The sequence below is a fragment of the Amphiura filiformis genome, chromosome 2 (assembly GCF_039555335.1).
Source record: "Amphiura filiformis chromosome 2, Afil_fr2py, whole genome shotgun sequence".
Lineage (NCBI taxonomy): Eukaryota > Metazoa > Echinodermata > Ophiuroidea > Amphilepidida > Amphiuridae > Amphiura > Amphiura filiformis.
In genome coordinates, this window is record NC_092629.1 from 22061149 (window position 1) to 22085000 (window position 23852).

A 23852-nucleotide genomic window follows, 5' to 3' on the forward strand; every position below is an offset into this window, starting at 1 on the left:
CAATATGATAGGTCAAAATTTTCAATTGATCGTCGCTTTTCCTCCCAGCTACATACACTTTAAGAATATATCATTAGATTTATAAAATTTACTTCGAGGATTGTTATATATCAAAAATGTGAAAAATATCAAATTTTAATAATTTGTCATAAAATTTGTATTATATCGTGAATTTCAAAAATGAAAATTATTTGATATCAGAAAGACATTCTTCAGTATTCAGAATGCAATTCGATATCTGATGTGCTCTCATGTCACACAAAAAATACTGTCGAAATGCTCAAAACGCTCATTCCAGATCCCTTAGGAAGAATTAATGGTAAAATTATTGTATTGGACAATGCAACAATCAACAATTTGATATTTCATAAATAATAAGGATTGACCAATTAAGCATCGATGCTCAATCGAACTATAGTAAATTGGTTCTGCTAAGTCAGCAGAATAACATGATGTAATGTTGAAAATCTCTCAAAACTGTTTCAAAATTATCTCTTATTCTTTTCTTATGGCTGACTTATGGAAATTGCACTTTTCCCCTTGCAGTATATCGCTGTGGTAGTTCCTACGGCTGGAGTTCCATATTCAAGTTCCGAGCACTACCAGATGATGCCCAAGCTGCTAAAAATGGTGTGAGATTTGCAGTATACGGAGACATGGGAAATGACAATGCACAGTCACTGGGTAGACTACAGGTAGAAGCCCAAGATGGGCTCTATGATGCTATATTACATGTTGGTAAGTATTTATGTAATCCAGGCATATATGCAGATGATGTGGAGCTGCCTCCCCCTCAAATGTGCAAAAGTATTTAAAAAGTCCCAAAAAATCCCTATTTGTGATCAAAAAGTGAGCCAAAAATATCAGGCTCTTTATGTTTTTATGCTCTTCATGAACATGCCAAGAGCTTGCCATGAACATGCCAAGAACATGCCCTATTTTCGCTAGCAACGGTCATGAATTTTCGTGAATTTGGGAAATTTTGATGGGTTGTTCATGCTCACACATGAATATTCATGCCCTTGCATGCTTTTATTTTGTCATGCGTTTATAGTCAGAGCCTTGACATGTTCAGGGCATATTCATGGGTAACTCATGGGCATAAATTGTGGTCAATGTCAAATTCTCTCTACTTTCATGCCCATAAATTCCTTATTCATGGGTAACTCATGGCATGAATCATGGTCAGTGTCAAATTTTCTCAACTTCCATGCCCATTAATTCTTTATTCAAGGGCGTCAATTACAATTTTAATGGGTTCAAAATTAACTACCCATGAATCCTTGGTAGAGGATTTTCATGCCATATACAAAACAAAAGAATCAGAACGTCATGCCATGTTCATGGCATGAACGATTTGCATAGCAACCAGGTGCATGGTGAAATGATGCGGAGATAAATTTTGTTTGACCTTGAGTGACACATAATTGATTGATTGATTTTATTTGGTTTCATATAAAACAGCATTATAAAAATACAAAATACATAAATATTATATTATTGCAAGTTAAAAAAATACATTACATATGACGCTTGACAAAATAAGGAATAAAAAGATATATAATGTGAAGATAAAAATACACTTGGAACCAGGATAACCAGAGCCAGTGTTTCAGGCTTATATGGGGTCCTTAATAGAAAGATTTTGGCAAAAAAGGCAGAGTATAAACAACAAAAGAAGAAAGAAAACACAAATTGGACAACAGACCCTACTGGAAATTAGCTGTTACTGAGATGTTTTCTCATTGCACCCTTGAATTGATCAAGATTGGGGATGTTTTGATATCATTTGTAGTATTTTCTAGTATTGTAATTGTGAATTTCAGTCGTTTTAGTAAAAAACTGGCACAGGTAGGGGCAATTGACTCATAATAAATTTTATGAACATGACATAATTTTAAAAATTTTACTCAACACTCTACATTAAAAAAAGTTCAGACTGTCAAGTCCAGTTTGACCAATATGTGACCGGGGTTCTAGGTTTAAAATATAGCGCACCATTTTCTTTTGAGTGATTTCAAGTTTGTTTTTGAGCCATTGACTCCGTCCGGATACCATGAAGAAGACGAATAATCAAACTGGCATTGAATTAAAGCTGAACACAGAACACTGGAATTTTGAATAATATTGTTTGCAATTGCTTCCCCAGAAACAGATTGGTCAATGTTAATACCCAGATATTGCACAGACTCCTGGCCTTTGATAATCTGGCCAGACCATTCAACAGACAAATTTTCAACATTTTTTTATTTTCCTTTCAGAACCAAAGATAAAACATTCAGTCTTGCCGATATGTAAAGACAGTTTGTTGTCTAGCAGCCAATTGCTGCAAGACTCAAGAACTTGGCCTAATTTTTGTGATATGACACTAGGATCTTTATGAGAAAATAGGATTGGACTTTCGTCTGCATACAACATCAATTTACAGTCTGGGTCTATACTAATGATCATATCATTTATGTAACATAAAAATAAGAGTGGCCTCAGTATGTTACCCTGGGGCACACCGCATATTAAGAGATTGAGAATCAGCATTGTTAATTTGAGCTATTTGCTGCCTATTTGATAGATATGAATGAAACCAGTCAACAGATTCAACTCTCTCATTGCATTTAATTTCTCACATAAGATTTGATGGTTGACCAGGTCAAAAGCTTTTTAGAGATCAATCATGATCATGCCTGTATATAAACCTTGGGAAGATTGAGTTTTGATATGGTCCATCAAATGAATGAGACAAGATCTGTTGAAAAGCCCATGTGCTTTTATTTGGGTTGAGATTGAGCAGCTCCCTTTTAATAAATTCTTCACCAAAACACACCAAAATGAGCCGCCAGATATGTCATGATAAAAATTCTGAAAACTGCAGAGGTGGTAGTGTACAGATTCTTTGGAGAAGGCAGTTTCTCAACTCAACTAAGGTGGAAGCAACCCTGGTGAAGAATTCATTAAAAGAATTGGATATTTTGTGGGGATCATAGCATATAACACCATCAATATCTAAAACAACTTGTAATCATAATGTGTAATACCCTGATCCAACCAGGCCAATGAAGCCTGAGAGGTGCTCACATAATGTGACCATCCACCATACATGGAGTGGCTGTAATGTCAGCAGAACTTGTTCTGAGATATGGCCCATTAATTGAAAATATTTAAAAAAAAAAAACAGAAAACAAAGGATTTTTCTAATCTTTTACTGATAGTTTACTACCTTACAAACAAGCAACAGGGACAAGTAATATATCATTGCAAAGCTTATTTTGAGGAAAATTTGCCTGTCCAATATCTCAAGAAGTAAAAAAGCTGACATTATACTCAGTCGATTTGTGATGGTCGTTCACATCTAAAAGTTGTAAGCATGAGTGTGAACCAAAACACACTATGGGTACCATCAAAACCTTATGTTGATGACAGATATCCATCAACAACTTGTGTGTGTGGGGGTGTGTGTGTGACATAGTGAGGGATTACACAGTACAATGACTTCCGCATGCGCTCATCCTCTGCACTGGTTGCACCTTTCCCATATGCTAAATGTGAACGATTTTTAGAGTCATCGGTAGGCAAAGGGCGACCTATACATGTCTCATTCTTAGGTACTTTGTCCTGAAGAAGTTAAAGCTAATCCTGGTGAAAGCTTGACAGTTCTAAACTTATCTGACAGCGAACTCACAAAAAAGCTTACAAATTGTTATGAACTCCTGTTGTAAAAGACAATCCCACAATTTAATCATGACATTGTATTTTTCTGCCTGTGTTTATTTTACAGGTGATTTTGCATATGACTTCTTTCGAGCCAATGCCAGTGTAGGGGATGAGTTTATGAGACAGATTCAATCAGCAGCAGCTTATCTACCATATATGACATGCCCTGGAAACCATGAAGAGGCATAGTAAGTCCCAGTTGACATCCATGCACTCTATGGAAGACATTACCTTAATCTCCCAAACAGGGTGTGTGAATTTCAAATGGGGTTACCTGAATGGGTGACTCAAATTAAAATCTACACTCCCTGTGTCAGAGAATAAGGTCATGTCTTCCATAGGGTGTGTGGATTTCAACTGGAATAGCCCATTGTGGTACTTTGTTTCACCTCAAGGTTGATATAGTGACACACTGTGGAATCTTGACATTGAAAATCAACAGTGAAATTTATACGAGAGTCATTCAAAAAGTTCTACCCTTTAGGGTCATAACTTTGGTTCTGTTAAAGGTAGCTACTTGAAAAGTTGCATACATATAGCTTGTAATGTCCCCTACAGGTGGTGAAAACAGATATGGTACACCGGAAACGGTGACGCATCTTTGGATATTGCACTTCAAAACATGCGTGCAGCCAATGTACGAACTTCCCCCTTTATGCAAAAAAATCATATTAGTAACATTATAAATTTTGAATGAATATACACCTTACAGTCCAAAACATCACCTGTGACTGAAAAAGTAAAATTTTGATGGACAGAAATTACCCAGAATTCCACTTTTTGGAGGGATATCTTGTAACATCTCAGGTAATGATAATCAGCATAGTGTCCATTCGTACAGCGTGACCTTTCTAGCTGCGCTTTTAGATAAAATACAAAAGTTAAAGCTACTATAACACATTTTTCAGTCAAAAAAGTAAATTTAATTCCCTTTGTGATCTATTGTGGTATTTTATTCCAAAGCAAGTTTATATAATGCCACCATTTTACACCATGTTTTATTAAAGTCAATATCTTCATAAACTGTGTTTGTGGTCATTTATACTAATTTTATTACACTGGCTATTTGTTCTATTAGTTTTGTGCATATTAAATGTCCATATAATTTTATGATTATTCTTGTGTTTTATACAGTTTTTACTGTATAACATGACCAAATGGAATAATTATGGGATCTTTAACACACTGTACTTGAGACGCCTTTGTAAATATTGTACATTTGTGACCCCTCGGCACAACTGAGCCCGGAAGTCGCCAATCATCATTTTTGAGATATTCAACCAAAATATTTTGCTTGAAATTAGCTTTAAAATGATGTATATCATGTCTATAGTACTTACTTGACATTTAAGTAGTGAAAAATCAATAAAACAGTCAATAAATCCTTTGTTTCCTATTGTTTATTGTTAAGTTCGATGGAGCATATCTCAATAGTGGCACTGGCGACATCCGGGCTCAGTTGTGCCGAGGGGTCACATTTTTGACCGTTTCCGGAGAACCATATCTTACTGTGGTTTTCAGGTCACCAACAAAAATCTGAAAATGGTCTTGACATGACTTTTTCACCACCTGTAGGTGACATCACGAGCTATATGTATGCTCATTTTCAAGTAGCTACCTTTAACAAAACAAAAGTTATGACCCAACAGGTAGAACTTTTTGAATGACCCTCGTATTCCAACTGAAAATATGCTGAAAACAATCTCTGTGTAAAAAGTTGCACTGAAACAAACTGACTAGTGTGGTAAAAATGTATAGGTGTGATTCTGTACACAGGACTGATGGTTTAATGTCCCCACTGAAGGACAAAGTGCTCTCAGGGTTCATTTGCCAAATTCTAAATGGTCCACAGATAAGAGTGGAAGTCTGAATTAAAATCTACAGATTGAGTCTCCCAAGTCAATACCCAGCAAGTCACCACCGCTGGGGATTGAACCGGGGACATCATGCATCAAAGGCAATAACCATTATTAAGCCAAGCTCTCCCATTTTTTTCAACATCTCTCATTCTTAATAATTACAGCAACTTCACCAATTACAAGAATCGCTTCACTATGCCTAAGTATGAAGACGTACAAAACCTTTGGTATAGGTAAGTGTATGCTGGTCTTCTATATGACAAGATTTGGTTTTATGTGACCATATGTGACACTACCCCTGTGGAAGATTTTGGATATATCTTTCACAGAGGGAGTATAAATTTCAAATGGAACAAACACATTAGGCAGCTCTCTGAGAAAGATTCAACCTGAATCGTCCATTGAGGGAGATGAGTTACAAATGGAGCTGTTAATATGTTCATTCCATTTGAAATTCATACTCCTCCTGTGGAATATAATTTCCAAAATCTTCCACAGGGGTAGTGTGGATTTTAAATGGAATAACCCATTGTATGTCAGCTAGTGTTTAGATATGGTCCATTGAATCTCTGAAAAAACAAAGAATTTCCAAGACCATTTACTGATTTTTAACAACCTTGCAAACAAGCTTCAAGGACATGTAAAATATATGAATGTAAAGTTTATTTTGATAAAAAGTTACCTGTCTCAATAGGTTATAATGCCAAAATTACTGGCCATTCGTGGTGTTCGGGCACATCTGATATAGAGAAGAGGAATCAGCAGTCTATCAACAATTTGCAATTTAGATTTTTGTTCATTATTCATTCACACTTTAAAAATGTTAAAGTATGATCCAAACACCATTGAGACATTAGCCTTTTTGAAATATGGCGAGCACAGAAGGAGAGGGCATACTTTGATTTGGGTAATCTTTTGTCAGCTGAGAAGCATACTAAAGATTACCCAAACCAAAGTACGCTCTCTCCTTTTGTGCAGCTATACATCAAAAAGGCTAATGGGAGTTTTTTGAAGAAAAAACAACTTCGCCCACTAGTCACTAGACGGAATAAAAATCGCCCCACTGAAGAGTAAAAAAAACAATTTTGCCCCATGCACCCAACTCTGTATAAAGGTATACATAAAAAAGAAGCAAACGGTGTGTCCATGAAATAGGTCTTCTGTCTGGTTACAAAGATATGAGTGATTCTTTGAAAGAGTAAAACCTAAAATGTGAAAATATGGTCTGGTAGCATTGGGGTTAACTAAAAAGGCAAAAAACATTGGAAATTGTGATGTCACAAGTCAACTTACACTAGGATCCACAACATACATGCTCATCTATCAGGGCACAGTTCTTTAACCCCAATACGTTTGCACATTCATTGAATGACCTTGGAAAGTTTGGGTACAAAAACTCATGTACTCTGCAACTTGAGGTCAAATGTTGCACTATGAGTGTTTAATTGAGGTTATTGAACTAAGCCATTGGGATAAGGCCATTGTGGTCAATAGTTTCATCTATATCAAAAGGTTTATTTTTTCTTATTATCTGCCCATGCAGTTGGAACATTGGACCAGCCCATATCATAGCATTCTCAACCGAAGTGAATTTTTTCTTGCAATATGGATTTGCCCCCTTGAAACATCAGATGGAGTGGTTGTATGCAGACTTAGCTGTAAGTAAACAACTTGATCTGAATTTATACTCCATCGCTGAGCGATAGCGATAGGTTTGTAGCCAATGAGGTGGAGGCTTTTTTTTTGTTGCGTTGGGAAAAGCGTGCTACCTCATTGGTCAAATACCAATCGCTCGTCGCAGTTTACTGTTACAAATCTTTGTCCATGTCTGTCCATGCTTGTCCGGAAAGGAGATTTGTCCAGGCCTGACCAGTATTGTCCAGACATGTCAAGTTAAATTCTTCTTGCAATATGAACTAGCCCCTATGAAACACCAGGTCGATCTGTTCATGTTATATTTTGTGTAAGGAAATCTAAGCTAATCGTAACCCTAACCCTAAGATTAAATGCTGTGTATAATTACATGAAGGAGTATAATGATTACATGGTGGTGTGGTTGCAAGTGGATGCAAGCAGACTCATAGTTGTTTGATGTGATCATATTAATATTTATTTACTAACAAAACATATAATTTTCAAATGGGTTTTTTGTCCAGAAATGTACAGACATCAGAAATCAAAACAGATTTGTCCAGGCCTGACCAGAATTTTCCAGACATGTCAAGTTAAATTCTTCTTGCAATATGGACTAGCCCCTATGAAACACCAGGTTGATCCTGCATGTTATATTTTGTGTAAGAAAATCTAAGCTAATCGTAACCCTAACCCTAAGACTAAATGCTGTGTATAATTACATGAAGGAGTGGTTTGATGTGATCATGTATTAATTTTTTTAACAAAACATATAATTTTCAATTCTTAATTTTTAGCTATATTAAACATAGAATTTCCTTTCTTTATCAAGTTTTTCATATTTTTCTGTCTTTTTGTGGTAATTTGCATTTTATAAATTGTATATTTGTGTGTAAAATAACATCATACAAGTGTCTACCCCTTGAAAAGATGCAAACAGGATTGAAGATAAATAGTGTCATTGCTCAAAAATGAATACAGTTCTACATGCCATCAAACAACTGTGGAATGTAAGAAAATACACTCTACTATTATGAAGTTTTTGAAATTTTTTGTCCAGGTATGTCTAGAAAGAGGATTATCTTGTGGGTTTTAGTGTCCAGAAATCAGTGCATCCAAAATCAGAGCAAAGTCCAGGTCTGACCAGAATTATCCAGACATGTCAAGTTCATTTCTATTACAATATATCCATGTTTTGTACCTAATTCACAGGAGGCTACCAAACCAGAGAATCTTGCCAAGCATCCATGGATTATCACGATGGGGCATAGGCCAATGTACTGTACTACTGATGATAATGATGATTGCACTAAGGATGAATATTTTGGAATTGTAAGTAGTATTTATAAATTCTTAATAAGGACTTCAGTTGTGTACTGTAACTGTACGACTGCCATCTTCTCTTTACCTCTTTCCACCCATGTGTGTGATATTGGCATACACTGTATATATATATATAGTCTGTCAACTCAGAAGTACAAAGTAAATCTGTTGCATCAGGGGTTGATGCTTTGCGTCACACGCACTGCGTGTTAAACACATGACGCATAAAGATTGTGGTGCGCTCGGCAAGTACAAATGGCGCAGCAGTTGGAGCACCAAAAAGGCATTTACACAAGCATTGCACTGAAATAATTATTCTCATACCTCCAGTTTCCAAGGTCCGCTTTGTACTTCTGAGTTGACGGACTATAGTGCTTGCTGGAGGAGTACATGAAGTCTGGCCCAAACCAAAATGACAAAGAGAGCATGTGAGCATTGCTCCAACACAACCTTTATATCTTGATGTTAAATGCAGACTTCACATGGAGGGTATTTGGGTGCACAGGGTTTTGATACAAAATATTAGCTGTGTACAGGTGTATGGTTGAAATATAATCACAAAGTAATGTTAATGATGTAGCATTGTGGGCTGCCTAAGTGTTGGTAAAAAAAAGGAAAAGCAAAAACAACTATCAAATGATTGTTGATAGTAAAAAAATATGTTTAGTTTACATGGAAGAAGTTGAATTTGTTTTATTAAATTTGGTTTCAAAGCAAATAATACCAAACATGTTATAAACCTACTGTTAAAAATGTATCAAACTACAAAGGTTTTTAAAAGCTGGGTTTTGAAAAGATTCATGTGGTCTGCCATAGGCACTCCTGTGTTATTTTGCCTGGCTTGAAACAAGCATATGACATCATAGGTCAACTCATCTATGTGATGTTTGAAAGTATGAGGAGTAATGAAAAGAGTGCCAATTGAAAGTTGTCATTCAAGTTAATGATAATAAGGAGACTTTCAATGATGGATCAATCATAACCATCTTATATGTGCATAAAGCACCATCAGGCTGCGACCACATAGAAGTATACTGTATACGGTATTCGCTATATGAAATATGCTCATTCGATCAGGCTTAGTTCACATAGTATACTCCTATGTGAAGTCAGCCTGATCGAATGAGCGTATATCGTATAGCGAATACCGTATACTTCTATGTGATCGCAGCCTTATGCATTAAAATCAAAGTTAATATTGCAGTAATCAAGAACATTCTTGATTTTTCAATTACAGACCAGAGTTGCCTTTGAAGACTTATTCTACAAATATGGTAAGTGTATGTGTATGGTGTGGGGGTGTTGGTAAACAGCGGGAACCTATGCGACACACATTATGAGAAATCTCTGTACAACAGTGGATATCCATGGCTCCTAGACCCGCAGGGAGGGCGCTCTTGTATTTCAAGTTGTATATCAGCCACATACTAGGACTTTCAAAAAGAGCCCAAAGCAAATACTTTTCATAAGTGTAAAAATGGACCAAAACAAGTACTACGCCATTGTTTTCCTACCTGAAGGAAATATTTGATTGTTATGAGTCACGATGAACACACCTAAAACCGGCGGTAGCAATCAGTTGATTGAAGAAATAGCACAGTGAGTGCTAATTACAAGACAAATGAAACATTTCCATAACCATACAACTTGATTAATTTTGTTGAAACAATTTTTTTTTTGTGCAGGCGTTGATTTAGAAATTTGGGCTCATGAACACAGCTATGAAAGATTCTGGCCATTGTATGACTTTAAGGTAAGCATGTCAGAATTACTTTCAATTCCAGAAAAATACACCACTAACATTTGGGGATTGAAAATTTGTATCGCAAATAACACATTACTTAATCTTAATAACTGCCAAATATAGTAACATTTTGGCGAATGCTTGGAAATACAAGAGTCATTCAAAAAGTTCTACCTCCATTATCACATCTCTGTTATCTTATGTGTCAGGATATTGAAATTACTCATGATTATACTCTTAACTCTCGGCTACAAAATAAAAGTTATTTGATGAAAATTTGGTACGTTGGAAATGGTTAAAAACCGAAGCCAACAGTTTAGTAAGCATCATAGCGTAGCTTTGGATAATCTCAATAAAAATGTTTTTAAGATGTGGTTGTCCAAATGCTTACTCAGGATAAATATTTGGTTCATATTTGAGGTCCCTATATGCCTTGGGATTTCAAAACAAAATAAAACATGTTTTATATGAGGAGAAAACATCAAAGGGTTCAACAGACACACAAATGTTTGTCAAAGTTGCCAGATTTCAACTAGGTCACTTTTAAGGGTAATTCGTAATTACGTCCTATTTAAAGCAATTATGGATGCATCTTGACGTGGAAATAAGATGAACAATTTGTTAATAATATTGCATGTACAAAATACACAGTATGTATATACACTGTGTCGGACAAAAGTCTTTAAACATGGCAAAGTTTCGAAGTGAGCAAAAACATCTTAAATCCAGCGATGCTGACATGGTGATTATTTTATAGGCCTATTGGTCTAATGGCACGCATCCGACACTTTACGGAAAACAACTTTAATCACCTATGTTATTGGATTTGTTTTAGAACCTTGTAAATAATTTTATTCCATAATTGTTTGCTTCTGATTTCTTGTACAGGTTTACAATGGTAGTGTGGATGCACCGTACACAAATCCAAAAGCACCTGCCCATATAGTCACTGGATCTGCAGTAAGTCAAAAAAAACCTGTTTGTTTTACTGTACAAATGAATACCGACCCTAATTTTATATAACTACAGGGTGTCCCAGAAAAAATTACCGGGCGAATAAATTTGGACGTAAGTTGAGAAATAGACATTAGAATCCAAATATCTAAAAATCAACGTGTACCCCATCTTATTCTGCATCTTATGCGCTAATTTTAGAAATGAGGGATTACATAACGCATGCGTCAATTCACTTCATTCCAAGTTTGAAAGAAAGATCATTGCGCACTATAGTGGTTAACTGCCAATGGGCTTCATATTTTGTTCGGTGAAATCCTTTTCGTTCTTTTTAAACAATCTGTATTCAAATTTGAAAACCTGCACGATAATAAAATTGCATAAAAATAAGCTTGCATGTAAGATGATGCTCGGTACTTGTAAATATCTTTTTTCGTTAATGTTAATATAAATGTTACATAAAGAATTATTGCACAAACTTTAGGAAGCGGTGAGCGAGTATGAAAAAGAAATGCCTGTTGATCAACTTTGGAATGAACTGCATTGATGCGCGCATTATGTAATCGTTAATTTCTTTGCAACCTGTCGACCGAATCAAATAAAATTTTAGTATGTGATGCACAATAAAATAGGCTATGCACTACATTTTAAATTTTCTTATTCTGATGTCTATTTCTCGACTTACGTTCAATTTCATTCACTTGGTAATTTTTCTGGGACATGACACAGTGTCATGATATATGTGAGTCTTATTTTTTTCCCGGGATTTTTTCCTCCTATTGTAAGCCAAACAAACGTTAATTGCTCGCTATTTAAATTCAGCTAATTGAGTTTATCACTCGCTATTCGAATAATTGCCGCTTTTTATCAGATTCACAGCTGTAGTAATCGGTGGCACATTTGTATGATAAATCAAATGTTCTGCACAGTAAACTACAGTTGCCTTGTATGTCAAATGGGAACTGTTAATTGGCATGTGTCTCCAGGGGATGTTAGGGGATTTGTGTTTGGGCATTCACAATCAGGATTCTGACCTATTGGGTAGTCTTAACCCTGGGAATTGTGGACATTTCTGGGCCTCATAACTTTAAAATTGTTGGTCTATAGTGTATAAAGTATAAAGTATTATCTAGAATAGCAACGACATTTTTATTAATTTTTGAAAACTAGATATAAATATCTAAGACCTTATGTTGGTTTTTTTTATTTTACTTTTTCTTTAAAAAGGTTTTTTTGTTACAGTGCCCAAAAAGTTTGGGCAAAAAGATGGTTTGGGGGGTTTTCACCAAAACTATCCTTTATTGCCCAAATTTGACCTCACAGATTAATTCATCAAGTCTTTGCCATTCTAAATATATATGTGACACGATCTGGTCCATGGGGGCCAAAGGAGGCATTTTTGAAAATTGAGTTACTGTATTTATTACATTATACATACAATAGGCTATCATTTACTGAAAACGCCAAAAGGTCTAGCATTCTTGGTTCTAAAGTAATGATGTCTATTTTCTTACGTATTTTATTGTTTTTTACACCATATTTTTACCTTTATCTCAGTTTCAAAGTTGCTACCTTTGGCCCCCATGGACCAGATCGTGTCACATATACATGTACTTTACAGCACTTTATATACTTTAGATATCATCAATAATTTAGCAGTCATGTGGTCCCAAAAGTTTCCATGATTCCAGTGTTAAGACCATCCTTTTACATTTTTGATTGTTAACTAGCCTGACCAGAGTATACTATATACTATGTTATGCAGGGTTGCAGAGAAAGAACAGATAAATTTGGGCCCAATAAACCATATGTGGCTTTTACATCCACTGACTACGGTTACACAAGGATGACTATTGTGAATTCTACACACATAAATATGGAGCAGGTTTCTGATGATAAGGTAAGAAAGAAATAATTTGATTGGTTACAAAAGGGGCTATATCATACTTTGAGCCAATCGGATATATTGTAAGAATAGCCAGTAGGGCTGAAGGGAAATAAGCTTTAAATTGATCAGAAATCTAAAAGCTCATTTTTTATTGGCTACTCAGATAATTATATCATTTAACTAACCAATCGGGGGCACTATAAGAAAGGTAGTACTACATGCTGGGGGTTCATTTTGAGCAGGTTTCTGACGTTATAAGGTATTTTAACATATTCTTACTTTTTTAACCTCTGTTCTTCCAAATTCATTTTCTGGACCTTTCTCTCCCTCTTCTTGTTTAGATTAGTGTAAGATATTACGTTCATATTTCTCCTTTGTGAGTTGTGAGTTCAAATCCTGGTCAAATGAATTGTCCAGAGAAATTTGTACTGGGAGCCTGTCTGCAGGCCGGCTTTGTTACCCCCCCCCACCTACAATTTTGTCTGGTACACTGGTTCAGTACAGGCTGAGCCAGGTCAATTTCAGCACACTGATCATCACCCTTTAGGCTTATTGGTATATATGCCCATTCGTTTATTACAGTGATCAGGGTCAAGAGTCTCTCATTGAAATGTAACATATGCAGGATGATCTTTATTGTAGTTTGTGTTGAAAGTATAGCCTGGTCACTCTATCTAAAAAGAATAGGCCAAAACCATGGATTGCTCACTAATCAGTGGCACCCGACCCCCCCCTCGCCATGGCCGTCGGTTAATGTTAGGCTGTCAGTAGACGAAAGGCGTTGGTAGGGGGAAAAAATGGGTTAACAATAGACTATTTTTGACCCAGGGTGACATAAAAAAGGGGGAGAATTGTAAAAAAATGATGAAAAATTGTGAATTAAATTGCATTATACAGTTATTAGGTACCATCTATTACCCTTTTAATTTTATTTTGCTTTTCACTTTTTCAAACCACTGTCACTAATTGATTATTGCCTCTTTTCGCCAGATTCACAGCTTGAGTAATCTCTGGCACATTGTTATGATAAATCAATTTTAAGTCAAATGTGGTAATTAGTAAGTGCCTCCAGGGGCATGCTTGGGGATCATCCTCTATTGATAAGGCAAAGATTAATGTCTGTTTAGCTAGCATGATCAAACTATACTAATCTTGCACTCAGTGTGCACAAGCATATGCATGGAAATGCATCTTACATGTATGTCAGTGTAAAGACTAACAGTTTGTCATCCTTTCCGTTGTTTAAAATACAGGGTGGTAAAGTAATTGACAAATTCACAATCATCAAAAACACCCATGGACCAGATGCATGGTTATAGGCATCAGCAGACTAGAGTTTGGCAATTCCGTCTATGTGTGCCAGGAACCGAATTGGGCTGTTCCAGTTGAAACCCATACACCTCTATGGACGGTATTACCTTGATCTCCCACACAGGAGGTGTAGATTTCAAATGCAGTCATCTATTTAGGTAACCCTTACCCTATCTGAAATGCATACTCCCTGTTTGTAAGATATAAAATATATTTTAAATTTTACCAAAAAACCCATTTCAATTTGTTTGGTTCAAACAACTTAATTATATCATTCTAAATCTAAACTGAAATATGTGTGTGTACCTACAGTATATCTGCTCCCTATTCTAAAAAAAAATTCAGCACTATGTTGTTAGAATTACAAAAATATTTTCATGTTTTGCCAAATGAAACATAGCTAATTCCTAATCATTATAGTTAGTTCTAACTGTCAATAAAAATCAATTTTAATATGTTTTTCAATTTGAGGGAAAGTGCATGGGCCAAAAACATGCCATTTTGTGTGTTTTCTTACAAGTGTTGTCACAAATTTCGAAGACTTGGCACTCGTGAGTATAGGCTAAGAGTTAGCTTGCAATGTTAATTTTTTTTTTTATTCTTGATAATTGGTTATGAAAAAGTTTAGGATATGTATTTTCGAAAAAACATAGAATACATAACTTGAAATTAATCTTTGTACAAGTCTTTGGGCTTAATTGTCACAGCATACGAAAAACACCCTAAAAACGCATGTTTTGGCCCTTATTTCCCAAAATTAACCAAATAATTATTAAAATTTGACTTTCAATGGCAGTTAGAACTACAGGATTAGGATAGGATTGAATAGCTATGTTTCAATTGGCAAACCAGGATAATATTTTTTTAATCCAAAAAATTAGTGCTGTATTTTGCTGGAAAAGGGAGAAGTAGGGTTAAGTGGCAATACTATAATCTAATTATATTTTTCCACCTTTTGTAATTGTTCATAATAAAAACTTTGCCAAAAATAACAGTAATTTTTTATGAAAAAAATTATCTCAGATAATAGCATAGTGTAAATATTACTGGTCGTATAATTTAAAAACTTAAAAAAAAATATATATATGTGCTAAGGCACCAGAAACAAATTTGTTCGATCTTTGGATCGACCGTCGGTGCTGCTTCGATGCTAATTATTAATGATCTCTCAACTAATTAATCCAGAATTAACACTAAATTGATATTGGTCAATACCATTACAGGCACAAATTACTATTAAATTACAATTAACAATAGTAAATTAATTGATTTCATAAATTAAAAAGATCGACCAAGCATCGATGGTCGATCGAAAGATCGAACTAATTTGTTTCTATTGCCTATATAATTACCTTGTAATACTATAACCCGGTGGGCAAATCAGGAAAATTTACATCAATACAACGTCTGAATGTTGTATAATGGTTGTAAGATGGTTGTATATATAATATATATGCAAGTTATTTTGACATCTATTGGTTGGTACATGCAAATGTTAAACCAACCAAAATTTGCCCCGGTCGTGAAATAAAGTTATTTCAACGTTGAACCAACCAATTGACATCAAAATAACTTTTTTCCTGATGTTCTCACTTGGATCTAAAAGCTAGTATTATACTACATGTAGCTAGATGTTGGCGACCTTGGCTCAAAAGGTTAATATGGCATTGATCGTTCATGTTGTAATTTAGTACTTAATCAAATGTACTATATGTAGGATAAAATGGTAGTGACTATATGGCTGAAGTGAAATATCTTTTACCAGGGATTGTATATGAAGGGACTGGAAAATATGGCTTTCACTCATTGTACCCCCTCCCCTCTAACGTAAGTGATAAATATAGAAAATTCCAACCAGTATTCATCTAGGATACAGGGGCCGTTGCTATGGTGCATGGGGTTGTGGAGGGGTGCGACAAGGCTAGGATATTGATCATGTTTATGGAAGAAATGAACAATTAAAAAAAATGTTTTTCTTCATTATCTTTTTTGGCACGAAAAAAAAGGACTTGCAGGATTTTCAAATATTTTCAATGGTATCAAACACAAAAAGTTTACCAGAAAACGTTTAAATGTCGGATTATATAAAGGGTATATAAAGGGTAAAAAACGTTTTCATATTAAAAACATTTTTTGATAACCTGCTATAAACATGATAAATATTGTAGCATAATGTTCTTTAAAAAATCTTTTACAATAACATTTTGAAAACATTTTAGAAATAGTTTTGTAGTGTGTTTTCAACATAACGTTTTCATGACTTTTATATAAACCAGGGGGATGAGAGTGCTCAGGTTAACTGTCGGAACCTAGGTCACAATTTGAGAAGAGATGATATACCACTACGCCCATTTGCGAAAGTAAAAAAAAAACAACTCATGTGATAGGAAGATGATTATATATCATTATGCCTCATCAGTTACTTGGTATAACTGAATACTATAGAATAGTTCTTATACCATAAAATGTATTAAACATATTTTTTCATATTGATAAAATGTGACGGGAAATAAACTGACCTATGTCAATTCAGTTCGAAGAGATAATGTGTGAATCGTCACCTTTTTCAGGCGTAATTCCCAAATATCGAAGTTCCCTGATATAACCCAACATTTTAATGTTATTAAAACGTTTTTACCAAAACAAAAACACCAAAATATAACATGTTTAAAACGTTTTAAAAACGTTGTGTGTTTGCTGGACAGCTGCTTTAAAACTGATCTTACAATGACGCACACCGACATCGCCTGGTTAATAATTACATTGTACAGCAGAGACACTAAAATGAATACACGGGATAGATACATGTGAATGTGCTTTGATATCGTGGTAGCGGCCACTAAGCAAAACAAAGGTTCAGTTGTCTGTGTGGAAGGTCACATGGAAATAAGTGAACACGGAACAAGGGCACAAGCCACAAGGGAACAGCCTATGGATACGGGGCCTCACACACACAGAGGTCAATTACCAGGCTATTGTCAGTAGCCTTAGTCGGATGTCCCTCGGCTCATCATGCATCTCAAAACTGTCAAACAGGTCGGAACAAAATGGCCATGCGTGGCTGTGGATTCAACCTACCATGGCAATTTCTGCCATGAAGATATCGGGCCGATGACACTGACGTTGCAGGTTGCGAGTACTGCATTCCATTGTTTTGAAATCTTTTTGAAGAACCACTGTAAAATGTCAATTGTACTTCAAAAATTACTCAAATTTGAAAATGATATATTAAATCCTTAAAAAAAGATCAACTTTGACCGATGTTTTAACTACTTTTTTACAAACATAATCGGACTTTCTGACCCCCCTCCCCCCTTAACGAAAGGACTTTTGTTTATAGGGCTTCATCGAACTTCTGGTTTGTTCCCTAAGGAATGTATATTTATGAGTTATATAAAACAATTATTTAATGTTTTTATTTGTTCAATAGAGAGTCTTGTTGAATGGAACAGTCCATATTTCACTTCATGAAAATATTCTTATTGTACTCTTAAATGTTAAATATTTGTGTAATACTTTGCAACAATATTTTCATTTGCAACTGAAGCTTGGCTAGGACATTGATATAACAGCACACTCTCTCACATCACCACCTTTCAGATAGCAGTGACAATATCATTCCTTTTTATTAACATACAAGGAAAATTAACTGCATCAAAAATAAAGGGCAAACTCTTGAATTGGGGGAAAATTATGGTTAATCTATATTTCCCATATGTGTGGTTTTAGAGTTTCAAATGTATGTACATGTATGTTCATATCAACTAAAGCCAAAAAACATTTGTTTGATTGGTGTAAATCGACCCACCCTAAATATCCTGAATAAGCAAAAGGTCATTTAGATATATTGTGGCTGTCAACGTTTTGGTGTGAGATACTGACAATGGAATTATTGTTTACGCCAATCTTTTTAACTTCAAATAGTCATCAACTACTTTTTAAAGTTGTTTTAAAATAGAAAATATTCAGGATATCCTGTGTGATTCACTGAAAGCCGGAAAATTTTAGTAAAAGAATGCAGATTTTGAATATCTGTTATTAGGCTATTCAAGTTGAAATCCATGATACACCCTCTAGAAAAACTTGACCTTAATCTCCCACACCTGGTTTGCCTGAATTTAGACACAGGCTACACTCCCTGTGTGGGGTATTAAGGGTGGTCTTAATCCTGGAATTATAGAACATTTTGGGCCACATAACTGCTAAATTGTCAGTCTAAAGAATATAAAAATATACAAAGTGGCAAAGACTTGATGAATTCATATGTGAGGCCAAAATGCTAATTTTTGGAGAAAGTCCCCCAAAACTTTTTTTTGGGGGGGGGCAATTTTTCCGTCAACTTAACAAAAAAATTCTTGGGCCAAAAACAATATTTTTTTATTAATTTTTAAAAACTAGATAAAATTGTTTTTATTTTGACCAACTTTGATAATTAAAAATTTGCAAGAAAAATGGTAAAAAAATGCTCAATTTTCAAAACAAATCATAAAAAAGCCTGATTTTGGCCCAAATTTCAAATATTTATATACTTTAGACCAACAATTTTCCATAATTGCAGGGTTAAGACCACCCTTATGGTTATGTCTTCCTTAGGAGTGTATGGATTTCAACTGGATTAGTCCATTACTTTCATGCAGTGTGTTTTAACATACTGCATGAAAGACTGCTTAAAATGTTGAAAGACTGCTTAAAATGACTTAAAAGACTGCTTAAAATGTTGAAAGACTGCTTAAAATGACTTAAAAGACTGCTTAAAATGTTGAATGACTGCTTAAAAGCAAAAACAGTCATTCAACATTTATTGCGATTCTATCCATATGTATACAAAGCGTCTGTATGAGGGGATACAAGCTAATAAGCATGGCGTGACGTACATATGAAAGAAATTAAATAAATGATGAAATTTTCTTGCTATTTTTAGGTACATATCTTGAGGGGGATGGAGTTGAAACAATATGCATACTATATATGTATGGGAAAAGAGCAAGAAAGTCTTTCACAGTGTACACATCATTACAGGCTTACTGAGCACAAAAAGTATCTTAAAATATATCTAAACAAAGGCAATTTCTTAAGGACAATAAACATTAACGTATAAAATATAGTGGTTAATGGAGAGTTTTTGTGTTTGTATTTGTATACCTCATTTGACATGATGCAACTTTATTTTCCCAGCTTAAACCAATCAGAATGAAAAATCCGAACATTTATAAATGTAGTATGTGGACTTTTGCCCTAATTGTCTATTATTTCTACTTCAAATTACAATATTTTTTGTAACTTGGTCAGAAACAATGAAGAATGGGCTATTCCAGTTAAAATCCCCATTCCCCCTGTGGAAGATTTTGGAAATATATTCAACAGGAGGAGTATGTTTTTCAATTGTAATTGTGACACGATCTGGTCCATGGGGGCCAAAGGAGGCATTTTTGACAATTGAGTTACTATAATTATTACATTATACTTGCAATTGGCTTTCATTTACTGAAAACACCAAAGGCCTAGCATACTTGGTTATGAAATTTTTGATGTCTATTTTCTTATGTATTTTATTGTTTTACTCCTTATTTTTACCTATATCTTAGTTTCAAATTTGCCGCCTTTGGCCTCCATGGACCAGATCGTGTCACAATTGGTCAGGGTTAATCTTTTTGAAACCCATACTCCCCCTGTATTATGGCTTTACCTCTATCTTCCACAATTGGAGTGAGTATTTCAAATGGAAGTTACCCAATTGTCTATTCTATTTGAAACTCATACTCCCTCTGTGGAAGACTAAATCTTCCACAGGGGTAGTGTGGATTTTAAATGGAATAGCCCAATCTACACTTTTTCCAAATATGCCACAGGCCGAACATCTCTCTGTACTACCCACCATTCCACAAAGACACCTGGATGGTGGCTCTGACCTGCATACACTGATGATAAGCTCTGCATTAACCTTAACCCTTTCATACATTCCTATATCAAAGCAGCCAATCAGATAAACGGTTAAAAAGTATGCGGAGTGCATTGATTGTGTATAATGGCACTCCGTGTACTACGCGCAGTGTGTTCACCTAGTGATAATTTTGTTATTAAAACTGCAAAGATCATGTTTTTTTCTTGTGTAAGAAATAGGTTAATAAATGAGTGTCATTTGTTGGTTGAGAAATTGTACAAAATAATGCACTTGTACTGAGATATTGACGCGGCTAATGCGCAAGCCCTGAAGACACATCAACATCTCAGTACGCGTAAACTGGGCTCAAAAAGAAACTTATGAGTTTTCACATGGTCATATCTTGAAAATCTGTCCATCAAAATGTACCAAAATTACACACAGGATTACTTCAATACTCTAGTCTAATGACATGTCTATAAATAAGTGGTTACCTTACTGACACAACTGAAAAATGCACTGACATGGAACTGCTTGCTGTATCACATGTCACAGCCTAGACATTCCAACAACATAGTTTAAGGGATGAGCCTATAGGAATAACGACCAAACAAAGAAATTCTTGTTTATGCCGTAATATTGTAGTCTTTCAACCCTTTCACAACTTCAGCTGTGTAACTTACAAAAATTCCCGCTAAAAAGTGGTTCTTTTAATTTTAGAAAATACATTAATAATAGCATTGGACTTTTCGTACTGATCGTACTATAAGTGACCACCAGCCTATAATGTTCTGATCACATTATAGACTGGGATTACATGCATGACATGTGACGTCATTGCCAGGCAATTGGTCTCTATTGTTCCTTGCCCGGAAATGCCCACGCAGTCAGGGACCGTGCTTTTAAAACGCCCGCCAGATCACAATAAGGCCATTGAACTGTGTAGTGGCCATACGTACTCGCTGAAGTATAACGGTAGCACGTTCCCTTACCGACTCATTATTAATGTGTGGAAACGGGTCAGGGACGGCATTCTGATCATTCTAATCCTTTTCTTTTGAGGTCAATAGATAAAAGAAAGGCCTTGAACACAGGTGCGGGGTTGTAGATAATATTTAATCATCAAAGCTGCTGGCATAAGAAATTTCGAGGAGGCAGCGCTTGTTATTTCTTGTAAACACAATCTAATGTGGTACTCACTACATGTAGAAGGCCGGGCAGGTCTGCAAATTAGTGCATGAAGCTAGTAAAGATATAGCTTCATGTTCAGTTTAATCAATTAAAATACTATGGCTGGATAACAAAAAAATCGCGAGGCATTCTTTCTTGTTATGGACGACAAGTATTATTTTTTATATTATTATGACAAAATCCAGTCCCTTCTCAATTGAATAGGCTCCGAGATTTGACTTTCCTTTCCAAAAATAAATTATATGGCCTAGAGGACATGATATAATCTAAACCCATATTCGGTATCCAGAAACCTTCACAGTCCGAGCGGCGCTTGCACTCGCATCGCATTAAACTAGGCAAAGTTCGCTAAACTGAGGCCTGCTTCAATTGCCAACCTTTATCGAGGGGCGAGTTTGAGGTTTCATAGTCATCTATTACCTATACCATTTTCCCCCGATGTGGCAGTGACGTCAACGCGTGGAAACGGCTGTTTCGCTCGCGCATCTATACGGCGTCTTTAAGCGCGTGCGTATGTACACCAGAGCTTTGATCAAACTCTAGCGAATGAGGTCGCACCTAATAAAATTCGTACAGTACTGACGTGACGTCACTGCCACATCAGGGTGAAAATGGTATTGAACATCGCAAACCAGGCAAATTTGTCATAGGTTTGAATAGCTAGTAGAAAAACCGTGAATATCGTGTCAGAAAGTCTCACACATGTTAGTATAACCTTGTCGTTAATGTGACACCGAATGCAGCGCCATTTTTGGAATATATCATACATTGTGTGGACAAATATTTGGTCAAATGTAGGCTAAGTAGGCCTAAATCATGAAAATCGCTTAATCGGAATGATACCAACCAGCAACGGACATCGAGACAACACTACGTGAGAAGTTTGAGGTAAGTAAATCTTTTCCTTGTTATAAAAAACAAGGAAAAAGCAGTCATTTTATCACAACGCGATATATTAACAAAGTACATTTTGAGAGGGCCTACGCTGGTTCTTTTGATTCTAGTTCAAAATCTGTTCATCACCTGCAGTCCAATTTGGTATCTATGTTTTCATCAAAGTCTTGGGAACTAATGTGGATGGTATTTTGGTTAATGCATAATGTATAAGTTAAAACCGCGAAGAGTAATAGCAACAATAACTATCTACATTCCAAGCGGAAACGCTTTTCAAAAACATACCACCTTTTTTCGGGCAATCGCTGAAACCGAAATATGAAATTCCAGGCCATCTGTAAAAAAAGTGCGTGGGCGGAAATGACCATGAACTTGGGTCACCGAAACAAATGTTTATATTGGTGTCAGGCCTTTCATAGTGATACAACAATTAGCCCCTAATAATGGCTTTCATTTGAACCGTTATTTGTTAAACTGCGATTTTTACTTTTTGAGAAATCAATGAACGTATCAAAAAACTTTTCGAAAGTCGATTTAAAATTGCCTAACCCGTTAAGGCATGTGAAGAAGTCAAAACAAATGGTGGTATTCATTGGGGGCACAAGGGCTTATATGTGTCTGTGTTCGCCTATGTCGGGCTGTGTTTAGGTTTGTTGGGTACAAGTTTTATTTTTGTGAGGCAATCCTGAGACAGGAAAGTCCACATTGCTGTTGCAATTGCTTTAGACATGGGCTGTAACATGTGGTCCAAGAAGCTGTTCCATGTCAGTGCATTTTGCTGTTGTGCCAGTTGGACAACTGCTTGGTTACTGAAATGTGTTTAGAGTAGAGTATTGAAGTATTCCTGTGTGTAATTTTGGTTCATTTTGATGTACAGGATTTTAAGATATTGTTAAAAATTATAAGTTTCTTTTTGAGCCCAGATTAATATTTTTATGTTTAACATTTATTTAACTACTTCTTAAGTGACATTTATCTCAAAAACTGGCTCAGTCTAGCTCAAACAAATGTAGATGCTGGTTGAGTAGGATGAATATCACTTACAATACACTGACATACATGATGTACTGAACATGAAGAGTATTGTGGGATAGGCTTTTACGACGGGAGTTCATAACAATTGGTAAGTTTTTAGCGGGTTCGCCGTCGGACAAGTTCAGAACTGCCAAGCTTTCGTCAGGAGTAGCTCTGACCTCAGGATAGTACCTAAGAATGAGACATGTAGGCTGCCCTTGCCTACTGGTGGCTCTGAAAAGAGCCGTTCAACAGAAGAGCCTTGTCAACAGAAAACAAGCAGACCTCGCCTATCTGCTAATGTAATAGGTTTGGTGGCTCTCAAAACAGCCGTTCTCTGTAGACTGCCCCTTGCCAACAGAGAACATTGGTGTCAAAAGAGTTAGTGACTAGATTTCTTTGTTTTTCAATGCTGAAAAAAAAGGGACGCGGAGTAAACAAAAAAACAAACAG

General features: G+C 35.6%; 1 protein-coding gene across 1 annotated transcript in view; it reads left to right on the top strand.

The window, feature by feature from the left end:
• Positions 1-19537, top strand: part of LOC140145996 (acid phosphatase type 7-like) — a 34664-nt gene extending 15127 nt beyond the window's left edge. The window contains exons 4-13 of the mRNA XM_072167733.1: positions 547-738; positions 3773-3896; positions 5732-5800; positions 7111-7225; positions 8412-8531; positions 9760-9796; positions 10208-10275; positions 11155-11226; positions 12986-13120; positions 14362-19537. Of these exons, the coding sequence (XP_072023834.1) occupies positions 547-738; positions 3773-3896; positions 5732-5800; positions 7111-7225; positions 8412-8531; positions 9760-9796; positions 10208-10275; positions 11155-11226; positions 12986-13120; positions 14362-14427 (998 nt within the window). The 3' untranslated portion in view covers positions 14428-19537. The remainder of the gene's footprint in view (positions 1-546; positions 739-3772; positions 3897-5731; positions 5801-7110; positions 7226-8411; positions 8532-9759; positions 9797-10207; positions 10276-11154; positions 11227-12985; positions 13121-14361) is intronic.
• The last annotated feature ends 4315 nt before the right edge of the window (positions 19538-23852 follow it).